Source organism: Schistocerca gregaria, chromosome 6 (genome assembly GCF_023897955.1).
Source record: "Schistocerca gregaria isolate iqSchGreg1 chromosome 6, iqSchGreg1.2, whole genome shotgun sequence".
Taxonomy (NCBI): Eukaryota; Metazoa; Arthropoda; class Insecta; order Orthoptera; family Acrididae; genus Schistocerca; species Schistocerca gregaria.
This window is the reverse complement of record NC_064925.1, coordinates 193,372,121-193,389,182: the sequence shown is the minus strand read 5'-3', so window position 1 is coordinate 193,389,182 and position 17,062 is coordinate 193,372,121. Positions and strand designations below refer to the sequence as shown.

Below are 17,062 nucleotides of genomic sequence, written 5' to 3'. Positions count from 1 at the left end.
CCCGTGACGCCTGTTAAAGATCCTTGCTGATTCGTTCACTCAGTTTTTTATTACAGAGGGCAGCTAACCCTCTGCCGAACACGCTGATCTACCGTGCCTGCAAAATAGCTCTACCATATGAGCTATCCAAGCACGAATAAACGACTTGTCCTCACAGCTACAAGTTTGGGAGGCAGGAGACGAGGTACTGGCGAAATTGAAGCTGTGAGAACGTGTCGTGAGTCATGCTTAAGTATCTCAGCTGGATTGTACCGAAATCACTTCTATTCCCAGGTGAGACTTATTTCCCACGTACGAAGAACAACGGTGGCTAAAAGGCCTCTTGATCTCTTATTTATTCCATGAAGGCGAAAAGAGCGTTCTCGATTTTTGGACGTTCCTGCAATATCGCTTTATTTTTCTGGTACGCCATCCGCAATACCGTCAGTACAATGCCAATTTTTTGGATAGTGCCTTCTTCGATTTCCCCCCCCCCCCCCCCCTCCAGCAGCTGGGGTGGGTGATTTCAGTGTATTACCAGGACTCGATCCAATGTACCGGCAAAATGGAATATTCTTCGCGAATACGTGCCTGGAACATGCCTGATTGCCTTGTGATTCAGAGTGCGTCTGCCCACAAGTTGGCGGGAAGCGGACGCCATTTTGTTATTCTGCCACGAGTGCGTTTTCTTTAATTCTCTTTATGTATTGTTTGTTATTGATGCTAATTACACATCATTATTTTTGGCATGGACGGCGTCCTGTGTGATGTTGTTGTTGTTGTTGTTGTTGTTGTCTTCAGTCCTGAGACTGGTTTGATGCAGCTCTCTATGCTACTCTATCCTGTGCAAGATTCTTCATCTCCCAGTACTTACTGCAACCTACATCCTTCTGAATCTGCTTAGTGTATTCATCTCTTGGCCTCCCTCTACGATTTTTACCCTCCACGCTGCCCTCCAATGCTAAATTTGTTATCCCTTGATGCCTCAGAACATGTCCTACCAAGCCCCACGACCTCGTTCAATCTCAGAGAGCTGTTGATAATGGTGTCTTCGTCTTCATAAAAGCGTTCTTGACTATTGTCAGTTCATTATGTCCAGTGTAAAAGGTAACAAGCCCACGACCGTTACAGCGCGTATTTAAAGCAAATCTGATCTGCAATCTCGTAGTGGCAGTACTAGCGCTGCTCTTATTGCGACTGGGGTGAAATCTGAATAGACGTCATCTTTCTCATGTGGAAACATGTCTACCAACTTTCGTTTATCTCGCACAACTCCTTCTTGGTGTTCGTATTTTTTTTTCGATCAATGTAAATGGAGGTAAGAGAGACAGATCATTATTTTCTCAAAAATGGTTCAAATGGTTCTGAGCACTATGGGACCGAACTGCTGTGGTCATAAGTCCCCTAGAACTTAGAACTACTTAAACCTAACTAACCTAAGGACATCACACACATCCATGCCCGAGGCAGGATTCGAACCTGCGACCGTAGCAGTCACGCGGTTCCGGACTGAGCGCCTAGAACCGCTAGACCACCGCGGCCGGCTTATTTTCTCAGAAAATGCGATTGCGGCCCTACTCACCTGATCTTACGTGCTCCTGAAGAAAGTGATGTTGGTAGGACTGTCATTCCTTCAGTTGCTGCAAAAAATGTTACTGAAAGCCAACACACTTACTACACATTTTTGAGTTTCTGAATTTCAGGGATCTTGCATCAAACCTGACTCATCTTTGCCTCAGTCTCAGTGGCGGAAAGTAATTTTGACGCGCCCAAGGATCCATTGATGCAATTAGTGGTCCTTATTGACTTTATGTAACAGTTCTGTAACACTGAATTTGCATTTTACAACTGGGTTATCAAAATAGTGATTATCACTTAACACATCGGTATCGTAAGACCGTTTAATGTTAAGCTGCACAGCTGGAGAAGACAGAATACCCATAGGCAGCAGCTGCCGTAGCAACGCTTACAACATACAAATTGTTGCGATTGTGCCCTACTGTAATTTTTATGGTTCCTGGCTGGACGAGGAGAGGGTGGTAAGATGGGTGGCCGTTTCCTCTCACTACAACACAAAATTCACACGTGGTTGAAATACACTTTATAACGGAAACCAATTGAGTATGAGGTCCAATGTGAAGTACTGTGGTTAACTGCAACCAAACATAATATAGTAATTCTTGAAGCCTGTGCGTCTCCATATCACAACTATGTACAATGACTAACGTCCCCTCATAGCTGGGCGACGACTATCGCTGTGGAAGACTAGAGCACAGTGCGACATATTGAGGTGCAATGCCAAATATCCCGATGGGACGTACTGAGGTACTGGGAGCGAGTGACTGACACAGTTCGGTCGGCGGCGGCGGCCTATATGCTCTCTGCCCAGAGGCGTTATCGGCGCATAGCCCGGAGGCGTGCCTTTGTCTTCTATTGTCATAGGCGCGCTTAGTTCAATGCCTGCTACACAATGTTTCCTAGTGCCGGCCGGTGTGCTGGCGAAAGCATATGTCTGTACACAAATAACAGCTTTAGATGTATTCTACTTATTGCAATAGGTACATTTCATTGCCTTAAATTATCAGTATTCTCCGTTTTATTTTAAATACTTGTAAAGAATCTGAAGCACTGAGAAACTATCTTTTCCTAGAATACTGTGCATCTACATCTACATGGTTACCCTGCAATTCACACTTAAGTGCCTGGCAGAGGGTTCATCGAACCATTTTCGTACTACTTCTCTACCATTCCACTCTCAAATGGCGCGTGGGAAAAAGGAACCCCTAAATCGTTCCGTTCGAGCTCTAATTTCTCTTATTTTATTGTGATAATCTTTTCTCCCTACCTACGTGGGTGTCAACAGAATATTTTCAAATTCGGAAGAGAAAGTTGGTGATTGAAATTTCGTTAATAGATCTCGCCGCAAAGAAAACCGTCTTTGTTTCAGTGACTGTCATCCCAACTCGCGTATCATATCAGTGCCATTCTCACCCCTATTGCGCAATAAAACGAAACGAGCTGCCCTTCTTTGCACTTTTTCGATGTCCTCCGTCAACCCAACCTGGCAAGGATCCCTTACCGCGCAGCAATATTCAAGCAGATGACGGACAAGTGTAATGTAGGCTGTCTCTTTAGTGGGTTTGTCGCATCTTCTAAGTGTTCTGCCAACAAAGCGCAGTCTTTGTTTCGCCTTCCCCACAATATTATCTATGTGGTCTTTCCAATTTATGATGCTCGTAACTGTAATCCCTAGGTATTTAGTCGAATTGACAGCCCTTAGATTTGTACGATTTATTGTATAACCAAAATATATCTGATTTCGTTTAGTACCCATGTGAATGACCTCGTACTTTTCTTTGTTTAGTGCCAATTGCCACTTTTCACACCATACAGAAATTCTCTCTAGATCATTTTGTAATTGGAATTGATTGTCTGATGATTTTACTAGACGGTAAATTACAGCGTCATCTGTAAACAATCTAAGGGGGCTGCTCAGATTATCACCTAGATCATTTATGTAAATCAGGAACTGCAGAGGGCCTATGACGCTACCTTGCGGGACGCCAGATATCACTTCCGTTCTACCCGATGATTTGCCGTCTATTACTTCGAACTGTGACCTAATCACGAATACAGACACACAACTGAGACGATACTCCATATACACGTAATTTGATTAATAATCGCTTGTAAGGAACGGTACCAGAAGCCTTTTGGAAATCTAGGAATATCGAACCGATCTGAGATCCCATATCGACAGCACTCATTACTTCATGGCAATAAAGAGATAAGTGTGTTGCACAAGAACGATATTTTCTGAATCTGTGTTGGTAATGTATCAATAAGTCATTTTCTTCAAGGTGATTCATAATGTTCGAGTACAGTATCTGCTCCAAAATCCTACTGCAAATTGAGGTCAGTGATATGGGTCTGTAATTCAATGGGTCACTCATATTTCCTTTCGTAAATATTGTTGTCGTAAAAGCTGCTGTACTCATACCGATCATCACTGGAAGAGGAGAATCACAATATACTGTGTAACATTTGGGCGCTGCTTGTGCTGAATGGACATGTTCATGTGATTTATCTACCTAAGAAAGGTGTTCGAAATTCTCATTTCATTTTTGTTTCCAGAATCGAGTCTGTAATCCTAGTATCTACTTTAAAAGCTGAAGTAAAAAAAATTAAATTATAAGTTAAAGCTCGTGTGAGAATAAAGTGGTTTAGCTTACTATGAGTAGCCTGTTGTTTTCATAAAGTTTCTGCAGAGAACCTCCTCATTTCTTACCTACACTGCGCAACACAATTAAGGGATTTTTTTGTTTGAAATCTCCTGTCAAGACGCAGAAATTTGAAATTTGGCTCAAAGGTGTCTAAGAACTTCTTCTGTAATGGTGCAAAAGCATGGTGCCCTACGACATCACTCTCGAGTTAGGCAACGCTTCGAAGAGCAATGGTCGAAAAGTGCGAAACAAAGGCCAGAGCTGAGAGTTTCATGTGTGGTGTATGAAGGGTTAATGACGTCACGTTGGTACCAAATTTCACCACAATTCTGCCCAGCGCCACGGTGGACACATCACACGATGGAAAGGCCCTCACACCCCCTCTTGCACACATTTCAGCCCTTCCTTTGACGCCTCGGCGTTGGTGGTCAGAACCGTGCCTCACAACGTTGAAATCATGCGATTTTCGTATTGATGGTCGAGGAAAACTGTCACTCAGAATCGTCACGACAGGGCCTTAGGGGTGGTTTAGAAGGACTCAGTGAAAACATCGAGGAAAACTGTCAATCAGAATCGGCACGATAGGGCCTTAGGGGTGGTTTAGAAGGACTCAGTGAAAACATCGAGGAAAACTGTCACTCAGAATCGTCACGACAGGGCCTTAGGGGTGGTTTAGAAGGACTCAGTGAAAACATCGAGGAAAACTGTCACCCAGAATCGTCACGACAGGGCCTTAGGGGTGGTTTAGAAGGACTCAGTGAAAACATCGAGGAAAACTGTCACTCAGAATCGTCACGACAGGGCCTTAGGGGTGGTTTAGAAGGACTCAGTGAAAACATCGAGGAAAATTGTCACTCAGAATCGTCACGACAGGGCCTTAGGGGTGGTTTAGACGGACTCAGTGAAAACTTTGCCACCCTTGGGGCGTTGATTTCCAAACAGTTCACAGTCGAAAACGACACATGGCAATGTGATGAGCAGCAGGACGACGTTCTTGAGAAGCTTTGACAATGCTGATACCCCTTTAACGATCTAGTCCTTCTCTAAGGACATTAAGGCCAACAACCCCTCTGAACGTGAACGTATCCCTTTGGAGTGCCGTGCGACCACAGGTTTTGGTCTGGTGAGCAGACTGGGACCACTGGGAACCGTTGAAAGCCATTCGACGGAAACTGAACGCGGTAAGAAGCATCAAAGGCTGCTTATGCTCCTACGGTCCTCTTGTTTCGCGCACCATCGTGTAGGGCTGAGACATTGGCACAAGGGCGTAAATAAAACGGCAAGGGGTAGGTACAGGAACCCCCAGTTCGACAACACCCTCGCTGCCGCCTGTCTGTCTTTGTTGAGCACTGTAAAAATGTACCTCGATGGGAAATCCCATGACGAGAGACCTGGGGTGCTGTAGACTGGCAACTTTACTACTCTTGCAGCTGCTAGTAGGCATGTGGAATGAGAGGATTCTCGAAGAGCTTGCTTGTCTGTTAGCACATTACAGTCCGTCACAATTTTTCTCTATTCAGGTACATTTCTTTTAGTACTCGTAAAAGGCAGGCAGGTGGCACCGAGGGTAATGCCGAATTCGTGGCAGGGGCAGGAGTGTCTAAGAGAAATTCTTTGCAGTTTTATTTACACTGTTGTCATTACCGCACTCCTTCGTGTTCATGCCACACGACATCGCAGAAACAGGACGTCTGAAAAAGAATCAGCATCCTATGCTGCCTCCTGCAGCGTTTAAATTTCAACGAATGGTTTTGAACGGTCCCTCGTGATTCCACACGCTTCACCTGAGCAAATACTGGGGTTGCATTTCACTGCAGCGTTGTGCGGAAACGTTCAGTGGGTTGCTGCCCCCGATGTCCTTAGAGAAGGGTTGAACTATCGTTGGGTGACAGCAGTCTCGAAGGTTGTCAAGAACGCCGCCCCGTTGATCATCACACTGCGAACTGTTGTTTTCGACCGCGAAATATGTAGGAATCAACGTCCCAAGGAAAGAGGTGGTTTCACTGACGAAATCTCACAGATTAGTGGAACTGAACAATTCAAATTTCTAGGTGTTCAGATAGATAGTAAGCTGTCGTGGAAAGCCCACGTTCAGAGTACTGTTCAAAAACTTAATACTGCCATTTTCACTATTCGAACGGTATCAAAAGTGAGTGATACTTCGACACGTAAATTAGTCTACTTTGCTTATTTTCATTCACTTATGTCGTATGGTATTAAATTTTGGGATAACTCTTCCAATTCCAGAAGGATATTTTTGGCTCAGAAACGGGCGGTTCGGGCAATAAGTGGTGTGAGTTCACGAACCTCTTGTCGACCTCTGTTCACGAGCCTGGGTATTTTGACATTGGCCTCTCAATATATATATTCCTTATTGTCGTTTCTTGTTACCAATATTAGTTCATTTCCAAGAATAAGCAGCTTTCACTCGGTTAATAGTCAGCAGAAATCAAACCTCTATTTGGATCGGACTTCCTTAACTCTTGTACGAAAAGGTGTGCAGTATACTGCCGCATCCATTTTCAATAAGCTGCCACTCGAATTCAAAAATCTTAGCAGTAATCCACGCGCTTTCAAATCGAAACTGAAAAGTTTCCTCATGGGTCAGTACTTTTGTTCTGTCGAGGAGTTCCTTGAAAAATTAAGCTGATTCTTATTGTATTGCTGATAGCGTTTACTTAAACTTACGGACTGACTTTTTTTGACGTTCATGAACATTTATTTTTATCTGTTATTACTTTTATGTTGTAAGTTCATGTACTGACACGCTCCATGACCTTGAAGATTTGCTCCTCAATTTGGTCCTGCGGAACTTGACATGTAAATAAATAAATAAACTGCATGCGTCCCCCAAAGCCCTCTTCGTGTCGATTCTGAGCGGCAGGGTCTCTTCAATGTTTACTTCGGCCACCCGTAAGAAAACCGCGTGATTTCAACGCCGGGCGGCACAGTTCTGACCTCCATCACAGAGGCTTCAAAAGAAGGAGTGAAATGCGGGTAAGACGGAATGTGACGACCTTGTCAGCGTGTGACACGTACACAACGACATTGGGCAGAATTGTGATGAAATTTGGTTGCAATGTGACATCATTAACCCACCGTACACCTCACATGAACTTCTCAGCTCTAGCCTTTTTTCCGCATATGCAGACGCCTTATTGTTTGCAGCGACGCCGTGCCCGAGGGTGACGTTTCATGGCCGCCACGTTTTTGAACCCTTACAGAGGGATGTTGTAGACACCTTTCAACCAAGTTTAATACTTCTACGTCGCAATGGGGGGCAATTACGGAGTTTCGAAAAAGTGATCCTTTAATTGTGTTACACAGTATACGAAGCCATTTTAGAGCATACTTGTTAAATCCATACTAAAAACAGCCCTTGTAGTATTGGTTTCAACACTGTCAGTAGAACGAAGATGACCACCTAAACTGTCAGGAAGTTCCGAATAAAAGTGTGTTGTAAGTTTTATGGAAATCATCAAAATAGGGGTGGTGTAACGAGCTGTGTTTTGGCCGAGTCGCAGTACCGTCGCTTCGAACTGCAGCCGCGCCATCGACAAGCGACGTACTCGTGCTGCCTGTCAACGCGCAGTCGCCACGGCGTTGTTTGGTCGACACGAGCGTTTCGACCCCGAATTTTCTGTTGCAGTGGTGCCAACCTCGGGACCTGCAGCCACCTGAGGATCGGGGTGCCGGCGTATCGAACGGAGGATGGGGGATGCGGCGCCCGCGCAGCGCGCACGCGCGCGGCGAGCGGCCGTCGATACGGCGGCGGCGCGCGCCGTCGACGTCTGCGCCGTGGGCGCCCGGCGCCGGCGCAGCCACGGCGCGCTCTCTTCCTCCGCACCACCCCGCCTGCCGCTGGCCAAGACGCGCTCGCTGGGCGCGCTGCACTCGCCCCCCGTTTGCGCTGGCAGCCCTGCCGACGCCGGGGGTGGAGGGGGGCGTGACTCAGTGCAGTGCACCGATAGCGAGCAGGCCGGCCGACCGGGGCCCAAGGCGTCCATATTCGACACAGTCAGGCAGCGCTTGCTCGACGCGGAGCTAGTGTGGCCGCCGCCGCGGGGTGTGTCCGACGATGACGCCGCCGCGGCGGTCAATACCGCGCTGCTGCAGAACGCGCAGAGAGATCTGATCATCGAGAACACTTTCCTCGCGCTACAGGGTAAGTACGGTGTCCGTTACTCGCGCGGGGGCGGCAGCCCTGCGCCGTCCGAGGGTGACAGCGGCGACGACGACGATGACAGCGACGAGTCGCTGAGCTCCGGATCGGACGAGGCCGACGGCGACTTCAGGTCGATCTTCCTGCGGCCGCTGTCCAGCCTATTTAGGCGCATTTACACCGGCCCTTCTTCGGCGATGGGCAACCTCCAGGCGTCCGAGGGCAAGAAGGGCGGCACGGGTGGCAAGAGCCCGGCCAAGAACAAGAAGGACAAGGGACTGACGGGAGGGCGCAAATCTCCTGGCCAGGCCAAGTCGGCGAAAGCCGCAGCCGCCGCCGCCGCCGCCGCCGCCGCCACCACAGCTCACCCCCAGCAGCAGCGCCGCCAGACCTCCGACAGTGCGGCCGCGCCGCCGACAGATGGCTCCGCCGTCGCGGTCACCTGTTCCGAGCGCGTGGAGGACGCCGGCAGTCGCACGCGGCAAGCGGTCGCCGGGGCTTCCGACGAGAAGTCAGACGCTGCAGGTACGTCAACGAGTTACCGGCCAGCGCGTCTTGTGACAGCTCGATCGCCAGTAGTTGTTACTATTAGTAATGTGCGTGTCGTGAGATACTCCCCCTCAGTTCTCTAGTTCGTGCTTGTGTGACAAAAGGACCGATTCCCGCGGTATTGTCAAAACCTGTTTGTGACCCTAATAATCGAAGACAGCTCAAGAAGAACAGTGGCTGGTTTCGGAACCGTTAACAGGATAGTACAGGTAAAGTTCTCATCTCATTTCTACCACCTTCAGTGAATATCCTATAATCGCTTGCTAGGATAGATACATTATGAGGATTCAGGTCCGCTTGTTCATTCTTATGCCCAAACATGTTTCACCACATTTGAACGATCATCAGTCGCATCTCTTTCATAAGCTTCGACATCGTCACGAAAAAACGCAGTGACCCGTATGTGTAATAAGTTTCTTTAATTTACGTCTATGGTCACAATCGTTTTTGTTTAACAGATTACCGGTTCGGTCTTTAATGTCCATCATCAGATCTGTTGCATAAATTAGATCTGTTTCATACATTAGGACTTTGTTTTTATGAAACAGATCTGATGATGGTCATTAAAGACCGAAACCGGTAATCTGTTAACAAGAAAGATTGTGACCATAGACGTAAATTAAAGAAACTTAGTCGTTTCTCTTATTCAGATCCGTATAGTATAAACACAGTTTATGTAATAATTGTGTGAAACGAAAATAAAGCCTAACATCTATTCTGACATGCACCTTATGGTAGAAGCTCACTTCTTGCCCATGTACATAATTACGGACATATATTTCTGCCTTGAGCCAACACTACCTTCTTTAACACCCTTGTCTGTTTCGGAAACGTTTCATCATTACCGTTTGTTCGTTGTATTTTATTAATATCACATACTTGTTTCTGTGTGGCTGTCTGTCATTTGCAGAGCAGTTGATATTTTGATCTAATTTGTCATTGTTGTTTCCACGTTTTAGTGCTCCAATGCAAACTGTGCTTTCTAACACGCAATGTGTCAATGTTTACAAGATATCTGCCTGACGAATCTCCCATAAACGGTGATACAGAGCGTGTTAGAAAATGCAGTTTGCAATTTGCAAATAAACAGTGACAAACTAGAGCAAAAATCAGCTGTACTACAAACGACATACATATATTGATAGAATACGATGAATCCACTGAAAATGGTGAAACTTCATCGAAACCTACACAGACGTTTAAAAACAAATTATTTGTCCAAGAAAAATTTTCAGAATAACGTAAGTCTCTTGAAACTTTCATCTTTTTCTTTGAATGTTAGGTTCTGTAGGCCTCATTTTGTATTATTATGCAGCCTGTCATCTGCCACGAAATCACTTATCGTGGATTCAAATTGTTCAAATGGCTCTAAGCACTGTGGGGCTTAACATCTGAGGTCATCAGTCCCCTAGACTTAGTACTACTTAAACCTCACTAATCTAAGGACAGCACACACATCCATGCCCGAGGCAGGATTCGAACCTGCGACCGTAGCAGTCACGCCGTTCCAGACTGAAGCGCCTAGAACCGCTCGGTCACAACGGCCGGCACTTATCGTTGAGCCGGCCGGAGTGGCCGAGCGGATGGCGTGTTATCAAATCACATTTCTTATAAACGTAGTTTTGTTGCACATGTTTTGCCATTGCTTGTGTTAGCGATACTTTTCTGTTACCTGTCCTCACCTGCCACGCTCATATGTTGTAGGAACAGACACAGGAAACCTGTAAACATTATTGATCAATCACACTTTCTTCTCAAAATGCGAAAACATTTTGTTGACGTCGTTCTACATAGGAAGAAACGATCATCATAGTAAAGTAAGGAAAGTCAGAGCTCCCACGGAAAGATATATGTGTACATTTTTTTCCGCGCGATTTTCGAAATTGGATAGATAGAGAATTATTGTGAAGGTGGTTCAATGAACCCTCTGCCAGGCACTTCAGCGTGATTTGCAGAGTATCCATGTAGATGCAGACCGTTTATTAGGGTTCCCTTCCTCAGTCTGTTTACCCTTACAGGATCGCTTTCTTGTCCTTCTGTCTGTCCGACTGTTAAGAAATCCCTCTTCTCCGGACGTGTTAGGCGGGGTAGAAAATTGAAGCTTCTATGTCAATGTAGCCAAAAGATAAAGCCATTTAGGTCACATGTTTTACATTCGCAAACTCATTCATCAAAACCCAGTTCCCGTTGGCCTAGAATCATGAAATTTTGCGACATCTTGAAAGTATCAATGTCGACAGGCAAAAATGCTCGGGATTCTCGATTCCCGGAATAGGTGGACTGTCTACATACGTAATTAAGTCTGTACGGACCCCTTAGTGCGCTGATCGTACTCGCACCTGGACATTTTTAAATTTTTATTTGACCTCCTCAACACAGTGGTGTTGAGAATGAGATGTCGGCATTTATCTATAGTACCGAATAATTTCTTCGAGAGGTGGTGCTGTCGAAAACACGGTGTCATTTCTTGACGATCAAAGCCTGTGTCTAAACTCTAAATGCATCATATTGCTAAGCATCATTAAGTTAAACCAATACTACACTCCTGGAAATGGAAAAAAGAACACATTGACACCGGTGTGTCAGACCCACCATACTTGCTCCGGACACTGCGAGAGGGCTGTACAAGCAATATCACACGCACGGCACAGCGGACACACCAGAAACCGCGGTGTTGGCCGTCGAATGGCGCTAGCTGCGCAGCATTTGTGCACCGCCGCCGTCAGTGTCAGCCAGTTTGCCGTGGCATACGGAGCTGCATCGCAGTCTTTAACACTGGTAGCATGCCGCGACAGCGTGGACCTGAACCGTATGTGCAGTTGACGGACTTTGAGCGAGGGCGTATAGTGGGCATGCGGGAGGCCGGGTGGACGTACCGCCCAATTGCTCAACACGTGGGGCGTGAGGTCTCCACAGTACATCGATGTTGTCGTCACTGGTCGGCGGAAGGTGCACGTGCCCGTCGACCTGGGACCGGACCGCAGCGACGCACGGATGCACGCCAAGACCGTAGGATCCTACGCAGTGCCGTAGGGGACCGCACCGCCACTTCCCAGCAAATTAGGGACACTGTTGCTCCTGGGGTATCGGCGAGGACCATTCGCAACCGTCTCCATGAAGCTGGGCTACGGTCCCGCACACCGTTAGGCCGTCTTCCGCTCACGCCCCAACATCGTGCAGCCCGCCTCCAGTGGTGTCGCGACAGGCGTGAATGGAGGGACGAATGGAGTTGTGTCGTCTTCAGCGATGAGAGTCGCTTCTGCCTTGGTGCCAATAATGGTCGTATGCGTGTTTGGCGCCGTGCAAGTGAGCGCCACAATCAGGACTGCATACGACCGAGGCACACAGGGCCAACACCCGGCATCATGGTGTGGGGAGCGATCTCCTACACTGGCCGTACACCTCTGGTGATCGTCGAGGGGACACTGAATAGTGCACGGTACATCCAAACCGTCATCGAACCCATCGTTCTACCATTCCTAGACCGGCAAGGGAGCTTGCTGTTCCAACAGGACAATGCACGTCCGCATGTATCCCGTGCCACCCAACGTGCTCTAGAAGGTGTAAGTCAACTACCCTGGCCAGCAAGATCTCCGGATCTGTCCCCCATTGAGCATGTTTGGGACTGGATGAAGCGTCGTCTCACGCAGTCTGCACGTCCAGCACGAACGCTGGTCCAACTGAGGCGCCAGGTGGAAATGGCATGGCAAGCCGTTCCACACGACTACATGCAGCATCTCTACGATCGTCTCCATGGGAGAATAGCAGCCTGCATTGCTGCGAAAGGTGTATATACACTGTACTAGTGCCGACATTATGCATGCTCTGTTGCCTGTGTCTATGTGCCTGTGGTTCTGTCAGTGTGATCATGTGATGTATCTGACCCCAGGAATGTGTCAATAAAGTTTCCCCTTCCTGGGACAATGAATTCACGGTGTTCTTATTTCAATTTCCAGGAGTGTATCTCAGGTCGCTTCTGGGAGCTGGCTCCTATGAACCGATGGCCAATGTGTTTATTTATCTGATTTTTGACAGCACCTCCAATCAAGCAAACTTCAACCACAGCAACAGATGACTCAATCAGAAGATGTCAAAAAAACGTGTACTATAATTATGAGAAAGTAGGCTTTTCACGCGAATTTCACTGACATCTTCAGCCGGAAATGACGAGCAAAGTGACCGAAACGTAATTTCAAGATGATTGTGAAACTCAGCTGATGACCTCAGAATGATCAGCAAAATCTGACTGTCATCGGAAGATACAGCTGCTGTTGCGAAACTGGTGGTGCGTCTGATTTGAGTAAACAGTGTAATTAACAGGAATTTGTTGCTGATTTACTCTTGGTGGGGAAAAAATCGCCGTTAGCAAAAAGACACTTCAGCATACTGCGAAGAGTGCCTTAATGTTCCAATTAGTTAACAGCTGACCTTTAGCTCGTAAGTAATCGCCAGTTAGTGATGCATGAGGAACAGGAAAACTGCTCTCTTTATTATCCGCCAGTTCTTATTTTTGATGATTGCCTGTTTCGGTTTATTTAACAAACCGTCTTCAAGAGCTCGTCAGTCGTAGGCCTACTTAATAATTTTGTGTGTCATACCACACAATATATCGTTTGTAATTAGACCCTTTACAATATTTGTGGGAGATTACGTTAAATAAACAGGAATCGATAATCAGGAGAAATCTGCATTCATTCCAGTGGATAGAAATAATGATCACGCTGTTTTCCCAGACACAGTAATCCACCCTCACCTCACATTGAACCCAGGAAGTATCTTACTTCAATAGCATGTCAGGTGTGTAACCATTACAGGTTTAATGCCTATTCTTGGGTGTCTTATATACGAGGGCTGTACAGGAAGTAAAGTATGGTCACGAAATGGAAAACTCAATAAAGTTCAAAAATGTTTAATTAGCAACAATTAGTTACACCTTCAAGCTACTTCTCTACATAGTCACCGCTCTCAGTTAGACATCTGCCGTAGCGCTGTACCAACTTTCCAATATCATCATCATCACCATCATCATGATCATCATCATCATAGAAGACAGGCATCTGTGCTCTTTGCGAAATTCTCTACTCCGATCTGCAGCTTTTTGTCTTCATTATGGTGGATGACCAAACACCGCCAAAAACGCTGCAAGAGCGTCCACATTGCCCCTGCAATGTGTGGCCGAGAATTATCACGAAGAAGGAAATGCGTGACAGTCGCGTTGTGTGAGCTGCATGAAGTCAGGCAAAATCTGTCATAGGCACTGATATTGGTGGGAGACATTACTTTGTAGGCATTTTTACGTGGTTATTGTGCGCTCAGAAGTGGAAAGAGCGACGTGACGCGATTTACGGTCGTTCAAAAATATTCATATGTGTGTGAAATCTTATCGGACTTAACTGCTAAGGTCATCAGTCCCTAAGCTCACACACTACTTAACCTAAATCATCCTAAGGACAAACACACACACACCCATGCCCGAGGGAGGACTCGAACCTCCGCCGGGACCAGCCGCGCAGTCCATGACTGTAGCGCCTGAGACCGGTCGGTTTACGGTCGTACTACAGACAATGCCCAACAAATCTATGGAAAACTGCATCGGATTTTCATTGCAGTTTCCATTCCGCGATCGAGTGGACCTTACTTTCCAAATAGCCGTCGTATTGATGTATGTGCTCAAAGCTAAATTTTTATTGTTCCGTATGTTTCTAAGTTTTTGTATCTCTAAACTATTTTATCTCTTTGGTTTATCTTATCTCACATATTAAAATATATACACGTATCAGGTTTGGCTGAAGTTGCTCTAGTCCAGAGTTATTCTGGGAAATGTCTCCACATATATGCATATGTATACTGCATAACAGCAGCGTGTTGTATTTTGAATTGCACAGTGCGGATTTAGTTATCAAGTCTGATGAGTATCTACATTTGTTTGACCAATGCGTTCTGATGTACGACCACTTGGATGCGGATAATATCCCATAACTGGCTGTGAAGTTAAAAATTCTTTCACATAATATGTATATGGACTTGCGTCTGAAGGTCTCCACTGGAGGCTTAACAATTGTGGAATGAATATCAGTAAGCTGATGGTAATATGTTGTCATTTAGTAGTGAAGGGGCGCTGTAGTATTTCGCTTTCTACGATCCAGGCATTTTCTTACTTGCTTGAACGAGCCCCCTTCACCACCTGCACCTCTGGGTCTCCTAATCAATCACAAATAATTTAATTGCTAATGTGGTCGCGTTGCAAAGGTTATACATTTCAGCTGCTTGGCACTTTATACGGCTGCAGAGCACTGCTGTGCGTTTCTAGGAATTGCGAGTTACCAGGTGCAACAGGTGGTCTGCGGTAGACTTAACAGAACAGTAAATCGAACCCCCGCCAAGTTGTTCGCGCCTGATGGAACTGTGAGTGAGTACTTTGCTAGCAGGCCTCCCTCTGGAGGAGTGGCGTTCAGACCTCATATGGCCGTCCAAAATTAGAGCTTGCACGATTTCCGTAAATCCACTAAGATGAATGTCGGGTCTCTTCGAAAAAGACATGACGCGTTTTCGAGTCCGCCATTGTTCTATCCGATCTTCTGACACGTCACCCGGAAGATCTGATTTCCCGTCCTTTTAATAAGCATGAGACAAATTTTCAAGTTATTGTCTCCCCTGCCGAGAATTCTACCTGATTGTATGGCCGTGGTCCAGGCAACTCTTCTGTCCCTGACATTTCGTCCAAAGCTAAGTCGGCAAGACTCAGCACAACCAGGAGCACCTCCGAAGATGTCCAACGTAGCTTTGGACGAAACGTCAGGAATAGAAGAGTTCCGTCGACCACGGCCATACAACCCGGAAGAACTCTAGGCAGCTGAAACATCCGGTCGTGAAAGCCTTCATTGTATCATCGTCTCCCACCCAGCCACATCGTGCGACGTATTAGACCTTCCCGTTTCGATGTTGTATTTTAATGGTAACTGTTCAGTGTAGGTGATTGTCTAGCGTCGTGAATTGTCAGTGGCGATCAAAGACAGAGTGAAAAAAGTAATGAGAATGCGGTATCTGGTGCCTTACACGTTGCCTATTCTTGGGCACAGCGTAGCCTAACGTCGCAGAAAGAACGCATGCTCCATGAGAGCATGTCTGCACCAATACAACTTTCAAACTACTCTAGTTGGATTCCTTCTATGTAGCTGTTCAGTGTTACATTATTTTCATCGTGGAAGCAACACCAGCAACCGTTACGAAATTGCCTCGAATGAAAATCAGCTCACAGTTGCACTAATTACGTTTATTTCAAACCTTGACGATGGTTTCAGCTATAATAATATAGCCTTCCTCAGAAGTCCTAAAAAGTGATCAAACTAACATCTAGACCAGTAATACAGTCTATACATAAACTTGTAAAGTTACATATGTGATAACATATTACTTACATAAGCTTTTAAGAATGAAAAATGTCTTAGCCCAGCTGCTGCGTCAAGCTCAATAAAATAAAATAACTACAGCAGACATAAGCCTGTTTCGATCATAAGTAAAACTACATATGGCACCGTAAGTTCTCCGCCACTACTCAGCTGGTGGGCTAAGACATTTTTCATTTTTAAAAGCTTACATAAGTAATATGTTATCACAAAAGTAATTTTAAAAGTTTATGTATAGATTGTATTATTGGTCTAGATGTTAGTTTGATCACTTTTTAGGACTTCTGAAGAAGGCTATGTTATTATAGCTAAAACCATGGTCAAGGTTTAGAATAAACATAATTAATGCAACTGTGGGCTGCTTATCGTTCGAGGCATGTTCAGTGTTTGCCCAAATGGTTATGGACCCGTATATTTGTCTGCGAGACACCTCAGGAGACTGGGAAAACAAAGTAAATGTATATTTCTGGACAAGAAAATTGCATCTTTACGACAGAGTCTTTGAGAGAATGAAACTGGCGCCAGTGTGGCCAGTGATATACGTAAACGATCAGAATTGGGGCAAACTTTTGTCACAAACCTCTGTTACGATCAACTGATCGAATACGGCATTTACATCACGAAACTGAATGTGAGAAGTGTTTGATTGTCGTACTATTGTGAAGGTACTGACCAGGGAATTCTTGATTGATCACTATCTGTATAGCATGCTTGAATATCAGAGTACGTTAATTGATGTCCTA

At 45.9% G+C, this 17,062-nt stretch overlaps 1 protein-coding gene across 4 annotated transcripts in view; it reads left to right on the top strand.

Moving 5' to 3' along the window:
- The first annotated feature begins 8,069 nt into the window (after positions 1-8,069).
- The window catches only part of LOC126278176 (protein cappuccino-like), a 350,827-nt gene continuing 341,834 nt past the window's right edge, over positions 8,070-17,062 (top strand). For all 4 annotated transcript variants that reach the window (XM_049978073.1, XM_049978075.1, XM_049978076.1 and 1 more), the window contains exon 1: positions 8,070-8,889. In XM_049978073.1, the coding sequence (XP_049834030.1) occupies positions 8,562-8,889 (328 nt within the window). In that variant the 5' untranslated portion in view covers positions 8,070-8,561. The remainder of the gene's footprint in view (positions 8,890-17,062) is intronic.